This window comes from Carcharhinus amblyrhynchos, chromosome 26 (assembly GCF_965287045.1).
Source record: "Carcharhinus amblyrhynchos chromosome 26, sCarAmb.v2.hapA, whole genome shotgun sequence".
Classification (NCBI taxonomy): domain Eukaryota; kingdom Metazoa; phylum Chordata; class Chondrichthyes; order Carcharhiniformes; family Carcharhinidae; genus Carcharhinus; species Carcharhinus amblyrhynchos.
In genome coordinates, this window is record NC_137349.1 from 32,032,916 (window position 1) to 32,059,603 (window position 26,688).

A 26,688-nucleotide genomic window follows, 5' to 3' on the forward strand; every position below is an offset into this window, starting at 1 on the left:
CAAATCAATATTGTGATCCCATATTCCCTCATATTCTTTGATCCCTTTAGAATGTGCTGAAAGCATTGGTATTCTGTTGCACTTTGACCTGTTTTTGTGTCTAACCTGTTTGCCAAACTCCTCCAGGCTGACTGCAAGTCATTCGTCCACATTGCGTGACTTCAGGCTTGTACTCAGCCCAGATCGACGTGAACCAAGACACGCCTCTGTCCTCTTTGATTGCCTCGTTAAATGTCACTCTTTGTGTAGATTGGGCAGATCTATTGTCAATCCTAGTTGTGGCCGCCCCGATGGTAGTTATTTAATTCCGCTGCTGTGACCCTGTGTGAATTGTGCGGAGAATCGAGAGTTGGGAACGGTCTTAAGACAAATTGGTTAATTGCGAAGTTTTTTTTGCCTGTTTACTTTGTAAGTTTCAGTTGTCTTTATGGTCCAACATGTCTGATGGATCATTTATTATTCAACTCCTGGTGTATTTTAACTTTAGCGAACTTTCTATTGTGGGATTTCCCTTAACTTGTTACAGTAAAAGTTGTTCTAACTCTCTCTTTCCCCCAGACGTTGGCTTAAATCGGTGAAAAAGCATCCTGACTCCGGCATTATCCTATCCTCGGCAGTTGCTGGATTGCGAGTTAAGCTAACTGGTTTATTGTTTTAATTTAATTCCAATTTATTTCCATTAGATATCGTTATGGCGTCAGAAGTAGCAGAAAACATCGAGGTCTCCAAACCATCCGAGCCTCAAGAGAATGGGGAACAACAGGTACTGAAAGTGTGGATTTGTAACTATGACTTAGTAACCTTTAGACTAGTTACTGCTGCGGGAAAACCCTTGCCGTGTGCAAGACAATGATCCAACTATCACGAGTTCGAGACCAAGAGTCCAGGAACTGCTCTCCGCCCTTCTCGGGGAAAGTTACTCACTGATTTCAATGACTTGTTGCGACCTTTGACCGAATTCATTATCTTAAAATAAGTTCCATATTTGTATCAGGTGTATATTGGAAATATTCAACGTAAAACCAGAATGTAAGCGACAAGTTTAGATTTTTAAACTAATTTTTCTTCCAAGTGACCTTTCACCTACTTTAAGAAGCACTTGGCCCCTCTAGTTCTACTTATTCTGTCCTTCCCCCAAACTAAAACTTCCTTGAGTATCTAGCGCTTCAGAGAAATGGACACTGGTGGTTCATGTGTACGGTACAATAATTAGCAAAGCATATGGGATCTTGCCTTCATTAGAGAGATTTAGTGCAAAATGACAATTTATAGTTGAACCTGTTATAATTCTCTGGTCAGGCCACAATTTGAGAATCCTGTTCTGGTTGCCACACTTAATGTGAATACCCTTGAGTGCATGTAGAAGAAATTTATTAGAATGGCATCAAAGATGGGGAATTTAGGCTACAAAAGCTATTTGGGAAGATGATGACGCTATTACTTGGATAAAAGATTTGCTGCAAGTATACAAGAGTGTAGTCTTTAGACAAGATGGGCACATGATCCTATTATCAGATGCCAAGAGCAATGGGGCACATGTTATTTAGAAACCAAAAGTAGTTGAGTTCTATTTGTGTGGGACCAAAAAAAAGCTAGAAAATCTCAGCAGGTCTGGCAACCTCTCAGAGAAAAGCTGACGTTTCAAGTCTGGGTGACCCTCTGTCAAAGCTTAAAATATTAAGTGGGTTTGCTTTAATGTTTGTGCCTAGAAAAAAATGCAAGTATAGGCTTTGTTCATATTTGGACAAAGATGTTTGTTTAGCGAGCTGTGGTGTAAAGGTAAATATAGTCGCTTAACAACTAGAGGCCCTAGTAAGGTGAAGCAAAAAGCTTTTTTTCTCCTGATTTTAGCTGGAAATTAGAGGCAGCTGTGGACAGACCACTGAGCAGTGGACGGCTTGCTTAATTCTCTGCCAGAAGAAGCTAGAGAAATGACCAGCTCCCCTAAGCAAAGCTGTACAATGGAGTAATGTGTAAGCAAATTGCCCTTTGATCTGGCATGCTGGGGGTCCAGGAACGGTATCCTGCTCGATGGAGAAGCAATTGATTGAGAATACTAGAAAAAGAATTCAAATCCTAAAGTTTGTAATGTCTTGCTACACTGAGCAAATAAAGTAATTGGGAAGAAATGAAGTATTGTCTAGCTTTCAGAACTTGTACAACAGTGAAAGGGTTTGTACAAAATCCTAGAACAGAATAACTTTAAAAATGGAGAGAAAGGTGTCATTCACAATCTGGATTGTGAACTGCTATAAAGGGGATTCAGAGGAGCAATCCACAATACATTGTACCTTCAAATGTACTTTGCCATCTAGTTAAACCTATATAATTTGCTAAGCCAAAGGGTGACGGTGACTAGCAATGCTGCCTCAAAATGACAGGGAACTGGGTTCAATTCTAGTCACTGTGGTGTTTCACATTGCATGTCTGCATGGATTTCCTCTGGGTGCTCAGGTTTCCCTTGCACAGTCCAGAGATGTGCAGGTTGGGTTGATTGGCCATACTAAATTGCCCCTTAGTGTCAAGGAAATTAGCAGGGTAAATACATGGTCATAGGCTTAAAGCCTAAGCTGTGGTCAGTGCAGACTCGATGAGCCAAATATCATCAGGATTCTATGATGGTAAATAGTAAATGCTACTGTAATTAATTTTTCCACACTGGTGCTTTTTAAACTAATTAGCAGTCATTGACTTCAAATGTGGAAGAACAAAGTAAAAGTTGTGGTTCTTTTTTGAGCTTGGGTTCCATTCTGGCTGCTTCCCCATCCAGTTGTAACATCACTATCAAAATGAAGTGGAGGATATCAGGGTTATAAAGCAGGCACATGGGCTGACTGGATTGCTGGACAGAGAACTGGCATGGATTCTGTGGGCCAAATAGTGTCCTGGCACTAATTTTGTGCTGTTGTGGGCAGGAGGGTTTGAGGAGGTATCATGGCAGGGCTGAGGTACCTAAAGTCTTGTTCCTGACATGGTGACATTTTCAGTATAAAAACAGTCACTTGTGGTGAGAAGCACATGAGTAAGTCCAGGCCCTTCCTCTTGCTGAGTCAGGCAGCTCAGAAGGTCCAGAGAAAGATTACGCAAAAGGTCACAAGTCATCCAATGACTAAAATGGCTTAGGAGGGCCACAGCACAGTGGGATAACTGGAATTGATTGGCAAGTGGGAATAACATTTTGAAGAACTGCACCAAAATAAGGCAGATGAAGCTTGCAAAGTAAATGGATAAAGACCTGTGCAATTGAAGTTGTGGATGATAACATTGGGAACAGGAATGAAAAGGCCTCTTGGATGATGAATTGATTTTGGAATAAAGCTCCTCCAGTCCCACAACCCTGCCAGGTATTTGCATTTCTCTAATTCAGGTTCTTTGTGCATCTCATTTAATTGCTCCATCACTGAGGCAACACCTTTGGTTGCCCCAGTTCTAGAAATCTCATAGTTAAGGTACTTCATAGAAAATGAAGATGAGAATTGCCAAAATAAGCAATCTTGGACTATAAAAGTAAGCTCATAACTGGGGAATAGAAAGGCAGGTAGATCTCACTAGAATAAGTGTACTGAACTTGGTGTACACAGCTTTTGTAAGTGCTCTTTTATTTGGGTGGAAAGCAGATATCTTGTCTGACATCTGTCAATGTTTACCTTTTCAGCTGACACATTGGGAATAATTTCAGTTATCATGGCAGTATGTAACTCAATCATGTGAATTAGAACAAGCTGGCTGTTTGGTCCCTTGAGCTTGCTCTGCCACTTGGCTGATACATTCTTTCAAGTTCTACATTTCCATCTATCCTGATTACCCTTGATTCCCCTGCCTAACCAGTATCCACTTCCACCTTTAAAATAGTCAATGACTGCCTTCTGAGATAAAATTCCAAAGTCACAACCCTCAAAATTCTCCTTTTCTATTTTCCCCTAAATTTTGAAACAGTGCCCCTTCTGGACTCACCCACAACAGGAAACCTCCCTTCCATATCCACCTTGTCAAGACTATTCAGGATCTTGTATATGTCAATTAAGTGACTCATTCTTCTAAACAGTGCCAAGGAGGTGGGGCCCCAGGAGGGCAATTGGTGGAAAGTGATGCAGGAATTGTGGCTGGCCAGCAGTGCAGGGTCACAGCACATGTGCCATTCTCTGATCTAACAGTGCATGTGCAATGGCTTGTTCTACACTATGCTGCTGGTCTTTCTAGTGGAACTGAGCCCCACCCACTGATTTTCAGCATGATTCATGTGGGACCTTCTGCAGTGCAGTGTTGGAGACTCCTTTAACTCCTATACTATCTTCCACATTCTTATGGCACCTTTATTAAATGCCTTCTAGAAATCAATTGTAACATTTCCATATGTTGCTCCTTCAAAAAACTCCAATGAATGGGTTAAACATGATTTTGCAAACCCATACAGACTCATTGGGTCAAGTGCCTGGCTAAACTTTGTTAATCAATTCTAACATCTTCTCCACAACAGAGATCCTGGAATCTTCCTTTTCAATACCCATTGAAAGCAATCCAGGGGATTTGGGATATGCAAAATAGTAACAGATATACTGAATGGACAGTTGCGAGAAGTTCAGTAGTTCCTACAGACATGTATCTGATAATGGTGACCCCAAGAGCTGAGGTCTGAGGTCTGTGCTCTCTGCAGGCCCTGGAGATTTTTGGGTTGCTTGTCCAGTAAGACAGAAGTGTAGAGGGGCCCCATTCTTGCTGTCTGAGGCAGAAGCAGGGTTCAGTCTGGGGGGAGTGGGGCAACCACAGGCTCCACTGCTTTCAACCTGGCTGAGGTTACTGGCTCATGAGGAGAGACTAAGTCAGTTAGGATTATATTCAGAGTTCAGAATGAAAGGGATTGCAAAAACATAAAATTCTAGGGTAGATTTGGAAAGAATGTTTGTGCATAATTTGAAATACTTAGTACAGACATAAGTATTAATTTTACAAGAGTCCAGGACTAGACCTCATATCTTGAGGTAAGAGGTATGCCTTTTAGAACTGAAGTGAGGAGAAATTCCTTCACCCAGAGCAGTGAATGTGGTGGTGAATTCAACAGTGTAGTTGAGGCCAAACATCTGATTTCAAGAAAAATTAGATATAGCTCTTGACTCGGGATATGGGAGAAAGGGGAATCGGGATATTGAATGCAATCAAAATGAATAGTAGAGCAAATTCAAATGGCCTACTCCTACTTCTCTCGAGTCTGGGGCAGGGGGAGCAAGAAGAAAGGAATGGAACCTGTCTAAATCTATCCAGCCAGAATTGGCAAGCCTGGTACTGAGGTTGTCTCCCATTGCATCATTAGAATGAATTGTGATTTAGTAATTCCATGACTTGTGTATTTCAGAATGTGGTGAGCCGAGTGACCAACCTGCCTCTTGTGAGCTCAGCCTATGATATGGTGTCAACTGTGTACAACAACACCAAGGAGAACCACCCATATGTGAAGACTGTCTGTGATGTTGCTGAGCAGGGAGTGAAGACTATTTCGGCTGTGGCTGTCAGCAGCGCCAAACCAATAATAGACAAACTGGAACCTCAAAGTAAGATTGGAGCATGCAATAATTTGATTTGGGATTAAAAATCACCCCACGCTTTTTCACCCCAATCTGATATGGGATGTTTTTCCCTCAGTTTGTTCAAGCCTGTAATAAGCTGATGGAACATGAATAGGATGTGGTCCTGGGAAGGGTAGGGATTTTTAATTTGGGCAGCATGGTGCAGGCTTGGAGGGCCAAAGGGGCCTGTTTCAGTGCTGTAATGTTCTTGTTCTTTAGAGTTGAACTTGGGCATGGCAATAATGAAAATGATCCTGAATTTTAAATGCAAATTATATTTTCTTTGAGGACTTTTTACTTCATCCAAACCAGCTGTGACAGCAATTAACTGTCACATGAAGTGATCTTGGGTTTGTGCCCTAAGCCAGAAATGGGGAATTATGTCTTCTGGCTTGCCCAACCTTATTCAAAAGAATTGGCAAATTTTGGAAGGATAAAGTTTGGCACAAAAATATGTAAAACATCTTGCTAAGCAAGGAAGAAAAGTCCAAAGTGGCAATTTGAGGTGTAAAAATGACTGTCCAGCTCACTTCCCCCACCCCCCCATACCCACTGGAGGGGATTGGAGTACATTATCTAGGTTGAGACTTCCATCCATTCTGGGGGATGCTACATCAAGGCCCCATATCTCCTTTGTCTGGCAAAAGATATTCCTGAGCACTATTGAGGGGGAAAATGCAATTGTCTTGACAAACTAGTAAATGTTTGCCACAGAACAAATCATATGCCGACTTAGAAACCTGGGCCATGGCAGCAGGAAGCCATGCAGTCCATTTATCTTCCCCTTTTAGGGAAACCATCACTGTATAAAGCACTTTGATATCTCCAATTGTGAGCCACTTATCAGCTCAGCTTGCCTTTGTTACATGGATAAGGTGGATTAAACTGTCAACTACCATTGCAACATAATATGGCTGTGGTCCAGGTTATTCAATTGTGACTGACAAATTGATATGTAACTTCACTAAATATTGGCCGGTAGCTAACTTAAATGTGATCATTTCTTAATACAACTAGTGATTATAACTGACCTCTGCTTAATTCAGGCTCAAGCTTCCAACTTAATTTTTCTCTGGCGTGACCAAGCAAATAACAGTCACTGACTTGATTGTGGTATTTTTACAAGGAGTAAAAAGCAATGGCTTTAAGATTTCAGTATTCTAATGAAGTTTCATGATTTGGGTTTTTAGCTAGAGTGTGAACACTTTACATGTATTTGTCTCTAAGTGAAGGTTCTTCTATGTTCAGTTGCAGCCGCTAATGAATTTGCCTGTAAAAGCTTGGATAAACTGGAAGAGAAGCTTCCAATTCTTCAACAGTCCACACCCCAGGTAAGGATCATCTCCAATGACACTGCAGATTATTTTATTCTTATGGGCATCACTGACAAGTGCCAGTATTTAATTGCCAATCCTTAATTGTCCTTGAACCAAGTGACTTTGAGGCAGTTGGTCAACCACATACAGATCTTGAGCCATAAGTAGGTCAGAATGGGTAAGGATGGCAGAGTTCCTTTCCCAAAGAAACATTATGATCACTATTACTAAGATCAGTTTTATATTCCAAACTTACTAATTGAATTTAAATTCCACCAACTATTGTAGTGGGATCTGAACAATCTCACTCACTGGGGTCCGTGGATTATTGTCTGTGACATTTGACCATCTCCCTCTGAAGATATTTCAGAATCTTACAGTGCATAAGGAGGCCACTCAGCCCATTGAGTCTGCACTGACCACAATCCCACCCAGGGTCTATTCCCCAGGCATTTGCCCTAGTTAGTTCCCTGACACTAAGGGGGAAATCTAGCATGGCCAGTCCACCTAACCTGCAGATCTTTGGATTGTGGGAGGAAACCCACAGTTTATGCAAACACCCAACACTGACCCAAGTTAGGCATCTAACCTGGCACAGACAGTAGTACTTGCCACTGTGCCACCTAAATTATGATCAATAAGGGCTAAAGCACAGCATGCCAGTACAGTGGGATCTCTGCTAGTCCCATTCCCCAGAGCTCTAACTTCCACATTTAAATTTCCATTTGATCTTGGTCCATATCTGTACTGAATCTGCTGAACTAAAAGTGCCATCTTTCAATTTCATTGTTGCCAGCTTCCTTCATTGTCCTTTACTAGCAATTAATTTGTCTTTAATTGTACATTGGTCTTCTCTTGTCTAAGCATTTAGTTAAATTCAGTCAGTGACTAGATCAGATCAACCATTCATCAGGTAATGTGAATACACCAGCTGAGGTGACCATGTGTGGGTTAGGAAGCTGACATTCTTGCTTTGGTCAGATTATGGATTCAATGTAAGCACAACCTAGATTAATGCCAGAGCTCTGCATCAAATAAATTGACAATATTGATTATTCATTGCATTGCACAAAATGCCTACTGTAAAAACAAATATTGTCTTGCCTCTGGGAACCATGGCTGTGCAACAATGGTGGTGACTGGGTTCAGTGGCAGCTGTAATATACATGTAGATGGAGTTTTGGCTTTTTTGTATTGCAGACACCCAAGTGTCAGTGTCTCCATGAGAATTCAAGCCTGACCATCCTGTGCTGTCTAGACCAGGAAATATTCATATTGTTTTCATTTGATCACTTTGTCTCAATGTATTGAATTATCCTCTTTACAGGTTGTTGCTGATACCAAAGAGCTGGTTTCATCTACAATAACTGGAGCCAAAGATGCTGTCTCCAACACAGTGACTGGGGCTAAAAATACAGTGACTGGTGTAGTGGACATGGCCAAGGGGACAGTGCATGGTGGCATTGAAAAGACCAAGACTATAATGGCTGAAGGAGTTAACACTGTCATGGCATCCAGAGTAGGGCAGTTGGTGGTCACTGGGGTGGACAGTGCACTCAATAAATCTGAAGAGATGGTTGATCATTATCTTCCTATGACTGAGGAGGAGCTGGGTAAGAAAGAATTCATTTTGTTACCTCCCATACAAATGTTTTTGTATTTCAATTTGCATGTTGTGTGCCTTGACCTAAGCAGTGAAGTTGTCAAGTACAAATCCATCCATCATAGACTAATGTCAACCTTCATGCAGAACATTGTGTATTGGTACTGCTATATATCACTAAACTACAAGCAGAAAATCCAAAGTAGCATTTTAATATTGATCCCATTAAACAGGTCACTAAATCAAAAATCTTGACAGGTGGCTGCAGTACATCCTATAGATAATACATTAGCCACCCTGTCAAATAGGCCACTTTGTCTGGGTGATATGGTGGCAAAACAAGAGGTTTAGTTATAGCACCATGTACCTAACCTCTGACCTATAGCTACAATATTGTGTAGCTTATCCAATTGTTTCTGGTCAATACTATTGCCCTTTGGCTATGGAGGAATTTTGATACCATTGAATGCTCAAGGAAAGGTGACTTGAGATGGTTGCTGTAGAGCAGTATCCTTCAGCTGAAATAATTTGCCTCCAACACTGTACTCATCTTTTGTGCTAGGTGTGACTTTAGCCTGTGGAAAGCTCTCTAACTTCCAATAACTTGACTGAAGCCATGCTCCAAGGGCATTTGCTCATCTAGAATTCAGTGCTAATTTGTTTGAGCTGAGGTTGTAATGAGTCTAGGACAAACATAATGTGGGGAACAAGTGGGCCATTGAGCCTGCTCCATTGTTTAACATGGCTGATCAGAACATGCCCTGTACATCCACTATCCCTATTACCCTTTACCTTATTGCTCATCTGAAATCTCAATCTCTACATTAAATGTAAATAATGACTAAGCTCTTGTTAGCACCAACTTCCATGTATTGAGCAGGGTGGTTGGCTTATCTTTGTGGACCATGTATACCTGGGATGCTTGCACTTTGATGCATAGATGAATAATTATTGCCAGGATTGCTTTTTGAATAGCACTCTTTGATCATAAACTCCTCCTGTTCCAGCAAAGCTGGCCACTTCTGCTGAAGGTGTTGAGGTGACCCCAGCGCAACAGCAGAGTTACTATGTGCGCTTGGGATCTTTATCTTCAAAAGTGCGTCATCGAGCTTACCAGCACTCTACACTGAAGATGCAGCAGGCCAGGCAAAGCAGCCAAGACATCATGGCTCAGCTTCACACCACAATGGATCTGGTAAGAATACACACTGCTGGTGGTCTTAAAATAAGAGGTAACCTGCTTATTACCTCTGGAAGAGAAAAATTACTATTGATCAAACTTGATTAGCTTTTATCTCACCAGGTATTTGGCTGCTTCAGTGACCAGTCACTTCTGACAGATTTTGTCCTACTTGATTATCCAGAGTACACAATTTAACCTAAGAAATAGGAGCAGGAGTAGGCCTTCAAGCCTGCCCTGCCATTCAATAAGATCATGGCTGATCTGAAGTGGATCAGTTCCACTTTCTCCCCATAACCCTTAATTCCCTTGTCTATCAGAAATCTATCTACCTGTGACTTAAATATATTCAGTGAGGTAGCCTCCACCACTTCTTCAATAGGCAAAGAATTCCAGAGGTTCACCACCCTTTGAGTGAAGAAGTTCCTCTTCAACTCCAATCTAAACTGCGCCCCCCTTATTTTGAGGCTGTGCCCTCTAGTTCTGCTATCCTTTCATACCCAGTAGCTAGGTAAATAGTAGTTGGATTTGAAGAATCATGGAAGGAACCTTTTTTCTGCATTAGTTATGTTTTGGGAATGTACTACTGTTGAAAGAATCAATCCAATTTGTTAGGTCCACACTATGCAGAGATAGAAGTATGTTACACCAAGTAGCTTAGTAGCAATGGGAATCAATATATAGGGAAAGGACAACCAAGGGGCCATGATAAATGAGTAATTAGTCAAAGGAATAAAGTAGATTTGTTAAAGAATAACATGGGGATCCAAATTGTTTTAATTAACACTTAAATTGCATTCTATCTGTGTAGAGGAGAGGACTGGAGAGTCCTATCATGTGGACATCACACTCTCATTACTGCACATGCAGGAAATGCCTCCAGTTCATCAAACTCTCAGCTTGATTGCCTTGCAGTGAGTCCAGCCATTCAGGAAGCTGAATTTCCTGGCATGTAACTACCTCCTGGAATTTGTATCACAGCTAAACTCAATAGAAAGTTCTATACCTATGAATTTTTGTCCTGTTGATGGCCATAAAAATGAGTGGTACTGTAACCATCTTCCAGTGCTGAAAATGGAAACCAAAAGCATACCCACAGCATTCTTGGTCCTTCATGGCAGTGACATCACTAGCTAGGCAGCATTTATTGCCCATCACTAGTTGCCCTTGAGGTGGTGGTGAGATGCTGCCTTGAATTGCTGTGGTCCATGTTCTGTGGGTTGATTGATCCTGTTAAGAGGGAATTCCAGTATTTTGACCCGCAACTGCAAAGGAACACTGATGTATTTGCAAGTTAGGACAGTGAGTGGTTTAGAAGGGAACTTGGTGGTCCCATTGTAGTCTTGATGCTGCAAGAATCTGAAGCCCTTCCCTCCTGCACACATTGCCAGCCACAACAATCTACCTAAATTCCTGTACTCAAGTAACAGATTTTCAGTGCAGGGCAAATAACTGTACAGGGCCACAAAGTGAGGTAATGCATTTTGGAAAGCCTAATACAGATAGGAAATATACAGCAAATGGCAGAGCCCTTAAGAGTAATAGGCAGTGATCTGGGTGTTTGGGTACACGAGTGGCAATGCAAGTGGAGAAAATAGTCACGCATACAGCATGTTTGCCTTCATTGGCTGGGGCATGTTCCAGCTTTATGGAACCTTAGTTGGGCTGTGCTTAGTGTTCAATTCTGGTTGCCACACTACTAAAAAGGTGTGGTGACTTTGGAGGGGTACAGAAAAGATTTATCAGGATGTTGCCTGGTATGGAGAACTGAGGAGAGGTTAGAGAAACTTGGTTTGTTATCACCAGAATGATGGAGATTGAGGGGTGACCTGATAGGCCTACAAGATGAGGGGCATGGATAGTCAGAAGCTTTTTCCCAAGGTGGAAGTCAGTTACTAAGCAGTATAGCTTTAAGGGGCAAGCTTTTTACAGGCTGGTGGGGGCCTGAAACTCAGGGCAGACAGTGGAAGCAGATGCAAATGAGTTAAGGGGTATCTTGACCAATACAAGAATAGGATGGGAATAAGATATGGTCCCCAAAGAGTAGAGGGCTTTTAGTTCAGTCAGGCAGTATGGTTGGTGCAGGCTTGGAAGGCCAAAGGGCCTGTTCCTGTGCTGTAATTTTGTTCCAAGTGTAGAAACAGTGGTTGGAAGATTGGATATATATGAAGGGAATAAATGGCCAGTAGTGTGGGTTACATTGATATGGCCATACTAAATTGCTGCTTGGTGTCGGACTAGCAGGGTAAATACATGGGGTTAAGGGGATAGGGCCTGGATGGGATTGTTGGTGCAGGCTTGATGGACTGAGTGGCCTCCTTTTGCACTCAAGATCTTGTGATTGGGGGGCCTGGTTGGCTCTTGCAGGGTTTCTGGAGTTTGAGGAAATGAATTGCCATGCTGCTTAAGGGTGTAATTCCTAGATTCCTCCTAGGGTCAAAAGCTAGTGAGTATAGGAATGGTACAAGTTGACAGTTGGAAGTCTGGTGCAGTGGCAGGACTTGTGTTTGGGGCATTGGGGGGGAGCTGGTTATGCATCCAGTAGATTTGAGGGCATTGGTCCTTAGAAGGTTAATTGTTCTCTGGATACCAAGATGAAAAGACCTCAGCTAGGTGAATTGGATTTGCTGTTTGGTCAGGAGTTTTAACAAAACTCCCTTCCTCATGATGGTGAAAGGGCAGGAGACCTAAAATTGTAGGTTAAAAATGAGGCAAAAATCTAGTGTATGGCACCCTCACATGGGTTTTTGAATACAAAATGAAGTACTAACAAAAAGCTCATGGGGGAGGGGGTGAACAATTCCAGTGGTGTTTCCCAAGGATTTAGTAGTGGAAGCAAGATATATTGGTGACCTGGACAGGACCACAGCACAGTGTAGATGGCATAATTTCAAAGCTAGAAGGTCACTTTAACATTTCAAAGTGCAACACTCTTGTCTCATTATTCCTTGCAAAATGCAAACTGCTGTAATTTCAGAGATACAGGAACAGACCTGGGAGTATATGTATCCAAGTCTTAGAAGATGGCATGGTGTGGTTTCAACAAAACTCTAGATTTTTATTGGAGGAATTGCATACTAAGCAAGTGAAGTTGTGATTACTTAAAACATTCAGTCTTCAGCTAGAATATTTTTGTATGACACCTCAGGAAGGACAGGCTACAATGTTCTCAAACAAGGTTGAGATTTAACTGAGGAGGAAGTGGCAGCAAATTCTCTCCTGAAAGAGGATTTACATGTAATCAATTTCTGAACTATTGTGGGGGAGGGAGGGTGGCAGTGATTGACTCTACCCCACAATGGGGATCAAGCAAGGGAGTGGAGCAAATGGCTGGCAAAGCAATACATGAGGTGGCTTCTTGCATTGTGCATCACAGGATGACAAGACAACATCAAGGAGATAGGCTTACTTGCAGTGCTGTTGCCTAGGCTGGAATCTCTTGGTCAGCCAAGATTAAAACCTAGCCTTCAATAGCAACTGACCACTGAATTGTACAAATGTGTTCCAATTAATGGTCCTGTTGCCAAAGCTCATCCTTTTAATCTGGCCTGGTAGAACTCAATGGATTGGATAGGCAGACAACTGCATCTTGTATACATTCTAATTCAACTCTATGCAATAATGTTTCTAATGGAAATTTAACACTAAAAATGTAACATTTGAAAGCCCCATGTTGTCTTTCCATGGTATTGAGTTTTTAAGTTCTCCATAATTAAGCAGAATGTTGGCTTATTGAACTCCCCAAGGTAATTCTAGAAATTGGTGCCATCCCTTCCTGACACCTGAACCTGAGATTTTGGCCAGAATTCTCTAATCCCATTGCTATGGCCTGAGGATGGAGAATTTGGCACTTGGCCAAAACTCCCCTCTGCTGCAGGTGAGGTTAGAGAATCCAGCCTCAATGTTTCAATTTTAATTTTGTCTAGACTGCTGTAAAATCCTATGCAATGCATTTTGCTAACTTGGGTCCAATCTAAGACCAATAAAAACTGAAGTCACTTGTCCTTAAGCTGACAATGTCATGGCAACACTACTGGGAGCTACCAATTCCAATTTTTCATGTTTTTATTACCAACTATATTTGCAGATTGAATTGGCTAAGAAAGGAGTAGATTCAGCAAATCAGAAGCTGCATGAGGTCCAAGAGAAATTGCATCAGACCTGGGACAACTGGCAGAAAAATCAACCAAAAGCTCAAGTGGAGGGTGGAGAGCCTCAGAAACCAGAGGTAAGAACAGAAATTGGGCCAGGAGAGTATGGAATATGTTTGCTAAATTGCAGCAGCTATTTGATAAAACTTTATTGCTAAGATGAACTAATCCAGGCTGAATAAATTTGAATCCAAATGCCATCAAACTTTCAGTTCCTTGGAGTGCTCAAGAGTTATCCTTTTTTATTTCAATTGTTAAAGTTGAGCCCTTATAATCAAATAGGCTAGTCCTGCTGCCATGGTAGTGTGGCATTGGCTTGGATGTCAGTACAGTGCCAATAGTGACTCCCATTTAATGGTAATTCAATCCCTATCAAACTTTTTGATTTTGGTCACATTTCTTCCTTTGCTATACAGAGCATATTGTTCATAGAAAAAAACAAGAGTGCAGAATGTAATTAGTGCTGAGAAAGATCAACTTAATGCAAGCTAGGTCCAGTCAGTTTGACAACAGGGAAGAAGCTGAGTCAGTTGGTATTTCACCTCTTTGTAGCTCTTTTCCTGACAGCAGAAGGTGGAAGAGAATGTCTGGACTATGTGGGGTCCTTATGCTGGCTGCTTTGAGGCAGTGGGAAGTACAGACAGACAATAGATTGGAGGTTGGGTTTGATGTTTGCACCAAGATTGAATGTTTTCATTCATACCTTGAATGGCTTATTGTACATATCAAACTATAGCATTTAGGAGTGGTAAGATGAAAGAATAATGGACTTTAAGCCCAGTTTGGATATTTTAAACAGTCACTTAAATGCTGGAGATTTCACTATTCATTTTCCTGCTAGGCTACCAGTGGTTCTTAGTTCCATACAATCCATTCATCTTTATCCAAAACATTACTGATTGTAGTTTAGCTCCAGTGAGGGGGCTAACTGGGGTGTCCATAGATCTTTATTCCATTTCAAGTGTTTCTTTTTGTCTTGCAGCAACTTGAGTCCCAAATGCTAACCATGACCCACAACCTCACCCAGCAACTACAGACCACCTGCCGGACCTTGGTTTCAAACATACACGGCCTCCCTCAGCATGTTCAAGAGAAAATGCAGCAGATCCGCAACACTGCAGAGACCATCCACACCTCGTTCTCCTCTGCCAATTCCTTCAGTGATCTCTCTGGGCAGCTCCTGGCACAGAGCCGAGAGCAAATGCTGAAGATCCGGGAGTCCATGGATGGGGTGATGGACTATGTGCTTCACAACACTCCCCTCAACTGGCTGGTGGGTCCATTTATCCCACAATTGCCTGAGTCAGAGGAGATTGCAATGGATACAGTTCAAGAATAATGCAACTTGCCTATATCTATTCTAAATGATTAATCTTGTCTAAACTATCTCATTTTGTATAATTTAGTGGAAAGCTATGAATAAACAGCATGAATTTTCATCACTTGTTTTCAGTCTGAGTAATTGCTATAATCCAACAATCTTGTTAAAGGTGTTTTTCCCCCTCACCATTTGGGTAAAGCATTTTATGGACTCTTGCTGCCATATTGTGCAATTATTGAATTTTATTGGATAATGGCACCTAGAGGGTGGAAATTGAGGCATAACAGTCCTACAAAGTCCAGAATTTATACAACAAGGGAATTGTTCCTAATACCAAACCTTGGAATCCCACTGCATACTTCTCTCCAGCAATAAAATGAGCCATTTTCCCCACTGCTCCATCTCCATCTGATATAGTCCTAATTTTGACATGACATTCAGTTACCCCCACAACTGAAGGTTGATTTTTGTCTTAACAGTTGTCAGGGTTATCCCTCAGTGTAACATTTGCAATTCTGACATGATCCAGAGTTTCTTTATCTACATTGTAATTAACCTCAGCATCTGACCTAGTCTAGGAGGATTTGAGTACTCATCCAACTTTCCCTTGTTTCCCCCTCTGTACATGTATGTGCCATTAACCTTGTCTGTTCAACCACATTCTGTACCAAATTGGACTATTTCCTTGAGTCCAATCATTGTTCATTATTTCTCTTGAGGTGTTTTCCCACATACCTGTGCCTAGGTCCCTGGGATCTCTTCCAGGTCACTATTTGACCTTTTGGTTTTCTTTGTCTCTTTCCACAACTTTAACATAAAATATTAACAAAAACCCCAGCTCTAAGTTAAGAAATGAATCTTTGAAATCTTGAAATATAATTCAATTTTTAGCCAAATTTTTCTAACCCTGTATCCCATTATTCCTGAATACATTGAAGCCAGGAATGCACTTGGAGTCTTTAATCTAGCCACTACATTGTCATAACTAGTGGCAACTTTATTTCTAATGCAGCAGCTCAGTAACCTTATTAAAACGTACACAAATTTGGGCTGATGCCTTGCTGTACTTTATTGGCATCACATGTAGGCTTACATTAAAACTGCAATGAAGTTGTTGTGAAAATCCCCTAGTCATATTCCAGCTCTTGTTTGGGTACACTGAGGGAGAATTTAGCATAGCCAATGCACATAAATAGTACATCTTTCAGGCTGTGGGAAGGAGCCAGAGGAAGCCCACACTGACCCAAGCCAGGAGTTGAATCTGGGTCTCTGACAGTGGTAGCAGGGCTAACCACTGTGCTGGCCCTTCATTACTGAAGGACTGCATTACTGCCATCTTTTGGATGAGACACCAAGGTCCCCTCTTGCTATACATTAAAGATCCCATGACTATTTTGAAGAAATTGAGTGATAATGTTGATCATGAGAGAGAGAGCACCCATCTTAAAAACATCACTATGCAAATTTGATGCTGTTTCTTGTGTTACCACTAGACTTGAAGTCCTTCATTGGTTGTGATGCACCTGAGGATGTCCTTTGGCACCATATAAATGCAAGAATGTGGTTTTCCATCTTTTTTTCTGAGGCTGCATTAAACAGCAGCATAATAGAATGATGTATTATTACAACCTATATCTAACTATTTATGTATCATCTACATAAATACTTTAAAGAATCTTTTGGTGGAATTGGCTTGATGCAAACCATTAAACAGCTTTATTTCATAGCAAGGCAACTGAGTGGATTTGTGATTTAGATTCACAATTCAATATTACATGTATTTTCATCTTACAACTAATCAACACACACATCCCACTGAGTTATTGCTTGAAAAAAAATTGCAAAATGACTATAATTCAGAAATTCAAAGTGGGTTTGTTTTAAAACAAGACAACTCAAATTGATGGGGAGTATAAAATTTGAATATTGCTGAAAAACATTTTTGTCAAAGCTTTTCACCCTGTACTCAGGCTAATCAAGACAAAGAACAAGGAAAAGTACAGCACAGGAACAGGCCCTTCAGCCCTCCAAGCCTGTGCTGATCACGATGCCCTAACTAAACTCAAAAAAAAACCCTTCCGCCCTTAGTCTGTATCCCTCTGTTCCCTCCCTATTCATGAGCCTATCTAGATGCCGTTTTAAATGTTGCTAATGTGCCTGTTTCCTTTGGTCATTCACAAGAATTCTCCTCGTGTCTGCATGGGTTTCCTCCGGGTGCTCCCATTTCCTCCCACAGTCCAAAGATGTGCGGGTTAGGTTGATTGGCCATGCTGAAATTGCCCCTTAATGTACTAGGATGCTTAGGTTAGAGGGATTAGCAGGTAAAATATGTAGGGATATGGGGGTAGGGCCTGGGTAGGATTGTGGTCGGTGCAGACTTGATGGGCCGAAGGGCCTCTTTCTGCACAGTAGGGTTCTATGAATACCAATGTTAGGAGGAACAAAGTTATACAGTATAGATTTGACCTTGTTAAGTGGATAACCTGGATAAAAGTTGCACTGACTGCATTACTTTTTTCTGCAAGTAGCAACTAAAAGATTTATTGACTGAATTTATTGAGAAGAACGATATACAACTAAGGATTTAACAGCACAACCGTACAGGTCTACTCCTAACCATGCCCTAATGGATGGATTAAGGAAGTGCTTTAACAATTTGACACAAGTTGCCAAGGTGAGTGAGTTTACCTTCAAATGGCATATTCTATTACAAGCCTTATCCACTGTTTAAATTACTACACCCCCATTAGCATCTACCAATAATCAATATCGACACTGGAATTTGTGCACATTATCTCTTTCGTACACCCAGCACTGTAGCAAAGCTCAGGCAAGCTACTTACAGATTCACACTGGCTATGCAACCTTCCCAATATCATCCAAAGACAGTGCAGGACACTCACTGACATACTTCCCACTTACTTTCAGCTAGAGGATGATTCAGGCTAAAGATAGGAACTGGGATAGAACAGAGGGGCAGCTTGCCAGTTTTCACTGTGTGGAGAGCTGATCATCCTGAGTAATAGGAAGACTTGCATTTCTAATGTACGGTTCATAACCACGGGCCTTTCCAAAATGTTCTGCAACCATTGAAGTATTTTGAAATTTAGTCGCTTGCTGTTATAATGTAGAGAATGCAGCAGCCAATTTCCCACTCAGTAAGCTCCCTCAAACTGCAGTGTATCAATGAGCCCACAGCCTGGTGGGTGTCACTGAGGCCACGGCCACTGGTGTTTTCACAGGATCGATATTAATGGTATTTGCATATCTAATTATCCTCTCTTTTTTTCATTAACTCATGCGACATGGGTATCACTGGCTGGGCCAGCATTTATTGCCCATCCCTAGTTGCCCTTGAACTGAGTGTCATTTCAGAGGGCAGTTGAGAGTCAACCACATTGCTGTGGCTCTGGAGTCACAGGTAGGCCAGGTAAAGACGGAAGATTTTCTTCCCTAAAGGACATTACTGAACCAGATGGGTCTCCCCAACAATGGTTTCATTGTCATCAGATTGTTAGTTCCAGATATTGAATTAAAATTCCACCATCTGCCATGGTGGGATTCGAAACTGGGATATTAGCTGAGTTTCTGGATTAATGGTCTAGCAATAATACTACTAGGCCACCTCCTCCCCTGTCTCATCCTGCAATCTCTTCTGATTCATTAGGTGCAGCTAGCGTAAGCATGCACCTCTTTCTTTCTCCCATCCCCGCATCCCAAACCAACCCCTCATCACTTTTTCATTTCATGCACCAAAGAACTGAAATCTTCCCAGTCAATGGAGGAGGAGGACAGTGAAGATGAACAGACACCCTCACTGGATCTTATATTCGCAGCCAGGAGCTCAGAGATGAACAGAACATATCTCAGAGGCTAGAGACACCAGCTACAAGTACGCAGGAGCCAGGGTAGTGTGGAAGACAAGGTTTGTAAACGAAGGGCTGTGAATGAAGCCCAATACATCATGCAAAATCTGAGGACATGCACCAACCGACTAAAGAACAGCTTCTTCCCTGCTGCCATCAGACTATTGAACAGACCTACCTTGTATTCAGTTGATCTATCTCTACACCTTAACTATGGCTGTAACACTACAATCTGCACTCTCTCCTCTCCTTCTCCCCTATGCACTCTATGATCGGTATGCTTTGTCTGGGTAGCGCAAGAAATAATCCTTTTCACTGAATATCCCAATACGTGTGACAATAATAAATCAAATCAAGTCAAGTCAAAAGCAACAAGCTGGAAGCAGGCAAACATACCAAAAGTTTAAGAACTACGGTCACATGGTTGTGTTACGAAGGGGAAGGTTGATCTCCTCTCTGAGAACTAACACTCAGCCACTCAAAGAGAAGTAGGTCCTTTCATAATCTGTTAAAGTGTGTGAGAGAAGGGGGATTATCTGCCCTTCAACAGCTTTTAGTGACAAATCAAAATAACTACCTGAGACTCTGTGTACAATCAACAAGTAACACTTCAATTATCTCACTAACAGTAAACAGGTTAACTCAACTAGAAACAAACAAATAAAGCACTATTCTAATGGAATGCTGTTCAGATAAGTACAATCACCACTCATTAACAAAAAAAAATAGAATTTCTTAGTCACATTAAAAATGCAGACAGGTTTGTTGTCTTCGCAAATTCTTCTTTGCTGATTTCTGCTGCCTTCTGTTCTGACATGAGATGAGGCTTTCTTTTCAGACACAATGTGGTTATTACACCAGCAGTTGCCCTGGCAGTGAGTTGTCTGTGTGTCTGTAGCTGTGAACTGTGGCCATCGCTGGCAGATTGTCTTTCTGGCTATTTGGAGCTGTGGCTTTTCTAACCCTAATGATATACTACAATTCACAAACTACGATTGGCTTACGGGTTATCAAAACATCAAAATTTAAATCTGATAGGCTGTGGCTATTCAAATGCCTATTTCAAATTGATTGATTAAAATTCAAAAACAACCTGTTGCCTTGGCAGCACCATAATCCAGGCTACTGATATAATGTTTCACTCTGTGTTCTTTGTGTACTGCACCCGCTTCCCTTTAGTATAGAAAAAACTAAACCATCTTTTAAATTTTACAACTCTTAGCATTTTACAATTTTTTATAATTTTAAACACTAACTTCACAACAGCTGCTACAGGCAGTGGTGTCCTGTTTTAAGGTTGCGTGGTGGCAATGGTACTTGTCAGATTTCAGTTACAACCTCTTTGATGATGCAAGGTATGTCAAACATTAATCATCGCTGAAACTGAGGTCAGGTGTGGCCTTTGATCTAGACTGACTTCATTAAACATCTTGGAGTTTCTGACTTGGATCATAACCATGTTCATATTTCCATCATCGATCTACTACAATATTCCAGTGAAGGCCAACACAGCCCAACAGGGAATGGAACAGCCTAGGGGTATGATCACTAGACTATTAATGCAGAAACTCAGCTCATGTTCTGGGGTCCCGAGCTCAAGATTTGCCACGAGGATGGTGAGATTTGAATTCAATTCTTAAAATCCAGAATTAAAAATCTACTGATGAACATGACACCATTGTCAATTGTTGAAAAAACCCATCTGGTTCGCGAATGTCCTTTAGGGAAGGAAATCTGCCGTCCTCACATGGTCTGGCCTGCATCTGACTCTAGATCCACGGCAATGTGGTTGACTCTCAACTGCCCTCCAAGGCTAAGTAGGGATGGGTAATAAATACTGGCCAGCCAGTTCCCTAGAAGTCATATTGGGCTCGAAACAATAACTCTGCTTCTCTTTCCACAGATGCTGCCAAACCTGCTGGATTCTTCCAACACGTAGTGTTTTTATTTTAGTACACGTTCTATAATCTGTTGGCTCTGCATGCTGTCAGTCATTAAGATAGAAGTGAACAAGTGCTTCTGACATTACATTTTCAAACATTAGGAGGGCACAAAGCATCAACAAGATGGAATAGGCAGATGCCAATATTTCTTCGCTATATAATTTCACAATATACAAAAGAGCCAATTCTGAGCTAATTCTGTTGAAAGATAATCAATAGATCTCAAAACCTAACACCTTGCCTAGCTCATTAGTATTCAGACCCATTTGTTTCGATCTGCTATTAACACAGACTGGCAATGTATCATGGGACCTTTCTGAACTGTTCTAAACTTCTACCCATTGAAGATTTCCACCTCTCTCATTTTTAAAAAAATGCATTTTCTTCTATAATCTTTCACTTACTTGAACTGTATCCTGAGAATCTTTTAATTTTCCCCGCCACATTAGGAATGTTTAATCTTGCTTTTGATTAGAATGATCTGGAGATATTGAATTTGATTAAAATCCCTCCTCTAAGACTCTCAACATTACCCAGTGCAAAGGGGCGGGGGAGGGGAAGGGGGAGGGGGCTGGGGAGTGGGGATGGGAGGGGGGTGTGGGGAATGGGAACGGGGAATGGGGTGAGGGTGGGGAGATGGGGGAGGGGTTAGGGTGTGGGAAGGGGGATGGGGCAGGGAGGGAGATTGGGCAGAGGAGGGGGGATGGGGCAGGGGGAGATAGGGTGGGGGAGGGGGAATAGGGTAGGGAGGAGACGGGGAGGGGGCACGGGAGGGGATGGGGACGGGGGCGGGGTTGGGTAGGGGAGGGAGGATAGGCCGGGGAGGGAGGATGGGGCAGGGAAGGATGGAGGGTTAGAAGAGGGAGGGGTGGGGGAAAAGGGGGAGCAGGGGAAGGAGGGGGGGTGGAAGGGGTCAGGGGTGGGAAGAAGGGGGGAGAGGGGAGGAAGGCGGAGGAGGAGGAGTGGGGAGGGGGATGAGGGAGATGGCAAGGGGGAGGGGAGTGAGGCAGGGAAGTGGGGAGAGAGGGTAGAGGGGAAAGGGGGAGAGGGGATGGGAAGGGGGGAGAAAGGGGAAGAGGGGTGGGGGCATGGAGGGGAGGGAGCTAGTAGGGGGGAGGCAGAGGACCCCCTCGTGAACCTGCTCCTGGGCCTGGCCAAACTTGTCATTAATAGGTCCAGTTTGCAGGCGATTGAGGGAATCATCCGACCTGACCATTTGCCTGTCTACATTTGTGGCTGGGTGCCTCTGGAGAAGAAGTATGCAGTGTCCAAAGGCACTGTTGAGGCCTTCCGTGCCTGCTGGACACCGTGGGAACTGGGGTGCATTATTGACCTCTTTATTCACATTTTTATTTGATGCTTTGAGTTTCCTTTCCACTTTGTCCTTTGTTTTGGGCGGTTCCCCTCCTTTTGGGATCTGCCCCTTTTAATTTGTCCCTCAGTTAATTTGATTTTGTTTATTTGGTTAACCAAAAAGAGCAAGTTTCGTTTCTAATTTGCTTTTTGGGTTTGGGTGGTTCCCTTTTTTTTGCAGGGCTGCCCCTTCTAATTTGTCCCTCAGTTAATTTGATTTTGTTTAATTGGCTAGTCAAAAAAATTGACTCTCAACAGGTCCGGGCAACGGGCGATCGATGGGGCCGTCCGTCCCGACTGCCTGCCCCTCTACCGCGGCTACGTTTGCGGGCGGGTATGCCTGGAGAGGGAGCACACGGTGTCCGTGGGCAGTCGAGGCCTTCCGTGCCCATTGGGCACCGCAGGGGCTGAGGTGCGTTATAGACCCCAACAATCACATTTTGATTTGATGTGTCTTAAATTACCTTTATACTTTTGTTTTTGTTTGGGCTGTCCCCCTCCTTCCTTTTTGGGGGGGCTGCCCCTTTTAATTTGTTCCTAAGTTAATTTGAGTTTGTTTTACTCATTTGGCAGATGAAAAGAACTACTCTCAACATTGGTCGATGACAGCAGATTTGTTCTTTTTCTATTGGCTCGAATAAAAACAACTACTGCCACCTGGTTGGTATATAAATGTATTGCACAAGCTACTACCAGAGAGGAGGTGAGTAAAGAGTGGGCTGGTAAAGTAGTGTGAGTTATGGGTTTTAATTTTTGCTGGACAAATGGGAAGTTTGTAGGTTGTTTTTATAGACCCATGTTTTGGTTGTCTGTGACTTGTGGGTTTTTTTTTTAAGTTACAGATTGGTGTGAAGGCAGACATGAAGTTACATATTTTTGTTTGTACCTCTGTTCCCTCTATAAGAATCAGTATCATACTTTCCCTATAGTGCAGAAGGAGGCCATTTGACCCATTGAGCCTGCACTGACAACAATTCCATCCAGACCCCTATGTCTTTACCCTGCTACACCCTGACTTAAACAATTTAGCATATGGTCAATCAACCTAAGCTACACACCTTTGGGCTGAGAAGAAGTTGGAGCAACCACATGCAGACATGTGGAGACAGTCACCCAAGGCTCAAATTGAACTTGGGTCCCTAGTGCTTTGAGGCAGCAGTGCTAACCACTACTGTATGTTTTTTTTATCACCTTTTAAAATAGTGACCACATTTTAACCTCTTCTGCAGATATCATTGGTTCAGCATGGCATCCATGACAGAAGAACAGCTTTCCAAAGCTGCAGAAAGCCAAGAAAGTTTTAGCCAACAGGTACTTACTGCTAGGGGTATGTTGGAATGAAGTGTTAACCTATTTTAAATCTACTTCCTTTACTTGGATGGGAAAGAACCAAGTTCAGTAACATGTCTGTCTTGGCTAAATACCCAAGTAATCAGCTGTAGGGCAGTAATTTAGGCACCAAGATGAGTTAGAATTAACATTTTTTTAATTGAGTTAACTGCCATGAGGTTTCCTGAAAATTGAATTGTTAGCAATTAAGGCATTTAGTTCAATTACATTTCTTAAATGTACAATTAAATGCTTTGGCTATTTAACTTGAGGTGCTGAATAGTGTCTAAAATTTATAGTTGTTTCCCTGATTTATCCAAATTCCCAAAGAATGTAATTCTTTAATTTCACTCTGCAATTAAAACTTTCAAACTCTTGAAGCTGCTACTCTAATACAATGCCCTTATTTCAAATCAAATCCTGGAGTGAAAACCACTGCACATGATGGGAACAAAAATGGTCTCCAGAATTTGGTCACTAGCTAGAATTTTTAAAGGAGAAATATTTATAGATCTGCATGTTACATAATTTGCAATCATCAAATTGAGCTGCTGCATCCCATTGTGTTACAGGCTTTTGTTGAAACTGAGAATCTAATGACTGTGACTGATGTACAAGATCAACTGGAACAAACTAAAGCTGTTGTGGTTGAGGATGACAGTGTTGTGGGTCGACTTGTGGCCACTGGTGTGGATACTTCTCTCTTCAAACCTGAAGAACTAGTTGATCACTACCTCCCTGTGACCAAGGAAGAACTAGGTATCTAAACTTAGTACTATCAATCTTTAATCATTGATCTTCAACCTGAAGACTTGACTTCCTTTTTCTATTTCAGCTTTGGCTAAAGTGGCCACTCCTACTGATGCAGCAGCAATAGAGGAACAGAGTTATGTGCGTTTGGGATCTTTATCCTCAAAGTTTCGCAATCATGCATATGCGTATTCCATAGCCAAGATACAGAGAGCCAAGGAGAATGGCCAGGAAGTACTCTCTCATCTCCAAAACCTTGTCAATCTGGTAAGATGAGTCTTGATTGCAGATGCCACATTAGCTGTGCTTGAGGAACTGCAGCTAGTAAAGTTCCTGTTTATAGTGGCAGGCAAACTCATTAGGAAAGTAGTTGTGCTAATTGAGTCTTGCATGGACTAACTGGGCTGATCTAACCATTCTGTGAAATATGGTTGCACAGTTTTTACTTCCCCATGACCTGATAAATCTCGTTTTGCATGCTATGCCTTGATAGCCTTTTGATCAGCATCTGATATTCATGCTTGATTCTTCAATTCTCAGGGGCCTCTGAGGATGCTTCTGTTAAGTTAACTCAACAGTTTTTGAAATTTTTCAATAACATAACTGGTCATTGCATTTCCAGATTGAAATGACCAAGGAGGCTGAATCAGCAATCAAACTACAAGATATTCAAGCCAAACTAAATCAGATCCAACTTGACTGGAAAAAACACCAGCCAAGTGATCACACTCAAGAGGAACTGTCTGAAAAACCTGAAGTAAGAACTTGATTTTTATTCAAAATAGTCTCTCACTTCTAACCAAGAGGCATGAAAAATGTAGTTATTCTGAAGGTTTTCTCTGGTTTCCTGCCACATCCCAAAGATGTGCTATTAGGCTGATTGGTGTAACAAATTGTCCCTCAATTAGTCTTCCCTCAATGTGGAATGCTAAAGCACAGACAAAGGTCATGGGTGGAGGGGGGGAACTCATATGTTAAAATGGCGGCACAGGTTTGTTGGACCAAAGGGCCTGTTTCCTGGGCTGTTTTGCTCTTTTTGTTCTTTGTTTTTGATAGCAATTTAAGCAGGCCATTCTTCCTTAATGAAATTGGTTAATCAGTACTAGCCCTACCATTAAAAACAAAGTGCAGCAAAATCTTATCCTTCCAAAAGGTCAACCTGAAGTGGATGGGGTTAGTTTCCTTCAGTGGAACTAATTTTAAGGTGGCATGACCTTGGGCCTTAACTCCAGAAGAGTTGGCTGTTTAAAGTAACATTTTTCCTTTTGGGTAGTGCTTAAAAACACTAGGGGCTATTCCACTTGGCCAGAACTTGCTTTCAATAAAGCATCCATCTAAGATGCATCTTGAGCATTAGTGATGTGAAGATGTCATAATATGATGAAGCTTTTAAGAGGCTGAGGTTAGAACTAGGAAGGAATGGATCAGTTGGATTTGGTGCCAGTTTTGAAATGGTGTCAGATCAAATTTTTGGAAGGTTGGTCAGGAGACTGGAAATAGATTATAGGGAGATGGGGTCTTGGTGGCATGGAGACTTTCAGAAGTTCATCTTGGTTAAATGACACATTGCAAACTGGTCCATCAAGTGCTGGATGTTAGCTGGTGCCTTTTTTTAAGGGGCAGACTTCTCTTAATCTCTTCCTCATGACACCAACCCAAATTTCAAAAGAACAGCTACTGAAAGGATTATAGGCTAGAAATTAAATTTAATTTTTTAATTGCAGCAACTTGAAACTCAGTCACTAACTGTGACTCAGAATTTCTCTGATCGACTCCAAACCATCTGCCGAACACTGGCTTCAAACGTTCGTGGTCTGCCTCAGAATATTGAGGATCAAGTGCAGCATGTGTGTAAACTGGCAGAAGAGATCTACAGCACTCTTTCGTCAGCCACCTCCTTCCAAGATCTCTCCACCCAATTCCTGACCCAGAGTAAAGAGCAAATGGTGAAAATCAGTGAGGGACTGGATGGGGTGATGGATTACCTGCTTCACAACACCCCTCTTAACTGGCTGGTGGAACCCTCCATTCCCCAGGTCACTGAAGATCCGGAGCATCTGGGTTCATCAATGGAGCAATCTGTGGTTGTGCCCCAGTCAAGGGAGGAAGAGGAGATTGGTTCATAACTCCAGATGGCTTGTTCATATTATTTGTTGGCTGTGGAATATATTTACTGTCTTGAATAAGAACCATGCTGAGTGCACTTCCTACTGGTAATTCTACTGTCACTTGTATATATTGTCATAAATTAATAAATGCATACAAATTCAATTTAGTCTGTCATTCTGATTTGGACAGGAATCTTCAAATTGACC

The 26,688-nt window shown here is 42.0% G+C and overlaps 2 protein-coding genes across 2 annotated transcripts; both read left to right on the forward strand.

Annotated features, from left to right (window-relative positions):
* The first annotated feature begins 305 nt into the window (after positions 1 to 305).
* On the forward strand, positions 306 to 15,233 carry LOC145358667 (perilipin-3-like). The gene is made up of 8 exons (XM_080212888.1): positions 306 to 408; positions 684 to 763; positions 5,351 to 5,546; positions 6,810 to 6,892; positions 8,205 to 8,490; positions 9,488 to 9,675; positions 13,748 to 13,888; positions 14,794 to 15,233. The coding sequence occupies exons 2-8, from the start codon at positions 692 to 694 to the stop codon at positions 15,148 to 15,150; spliced, it is 1,323 nt and encodes a 440-aa protein (XP_080069014.1). The 5' UTR covers positions 306 to 408; positions 684 to 691; the 3' UTR covers positions 15,151 to 15,233.
* An 8,306-nt stretch (positions 15,234 to 23,539) lies between these two features.
* LOC145358918 (perilipin-2-like) lies at positions 23,540 to 26,499 on the forward strand. The gene is made up of 5 exons (XM_080213293.1): positions 23,540 to 23,605; positions 24,196 to 24,382; positions 24,459 to 24,640; positions 24,996 to 25,130; positions 26,098 to 26,499. The coding sequence occupies exons 1-5, from the start codon at positions 23,540 to 23,542 to the stop codon at positions 26,497 to 26,499; spliced, it is 972 nt and encodes a 323-aa protein (XP_080069419.1).
* The last annotated feature ends 189 nt before the right edge of the window (positions 26,500 to 26,688 follow it).

What these genes read in the sequence shown, in the direction of transcription:
- LOC145358667 (XM_080212888.1), top strand. Translation starts at nt 692, where the DNA reads ATGGCGTCAGAAGTAGCAGAAAACATCGAGGTCTCCAAACCATCCGAG. An exon ending in AAGAGAATGGGGAACAACAG is followed by an intron (nt 764 to 5,350) that starts GTACTGAAAGTG and finishes TGTGTATTTCAG; the next exon opens with AATGTGGTGAGCCGAGTGAC. An exon ending in TTCACACCACAATGGATCTG is followed by an intron (nt 9,676 to 13,747) that starts GTAAGAATACAC and finishes CTATATTTGCAG; the next exon opens with ATTGAATTGGCTAAGAAAGG.
- LOC145358918 (XM_080213293.1), top strand. Translation starts at nt 23,540, where the DNA reads ATGGCATCCATGACAGAAGAACAGCTTTCCAAAGCTGCAGAAAGCCAA. An exon ending in TGTGACCAAGGAAGAACTAG is followed by an intron (nt 24,383 to 24,458) that starts GTATCTAAACTT and finishes TTTCTATTTCAG; the next exon opens with CTTTGGCTAAAGTGGCCACT. An exon ending in TCCAAAACCTTGTCAATCTG is followed by an intron (nt 24,641 to 24,995) that starts GTAAGATGAGTC and finishes TTGCATTTCCAG; the next exon opens with ATTGAAATGACCAAGGAGGC.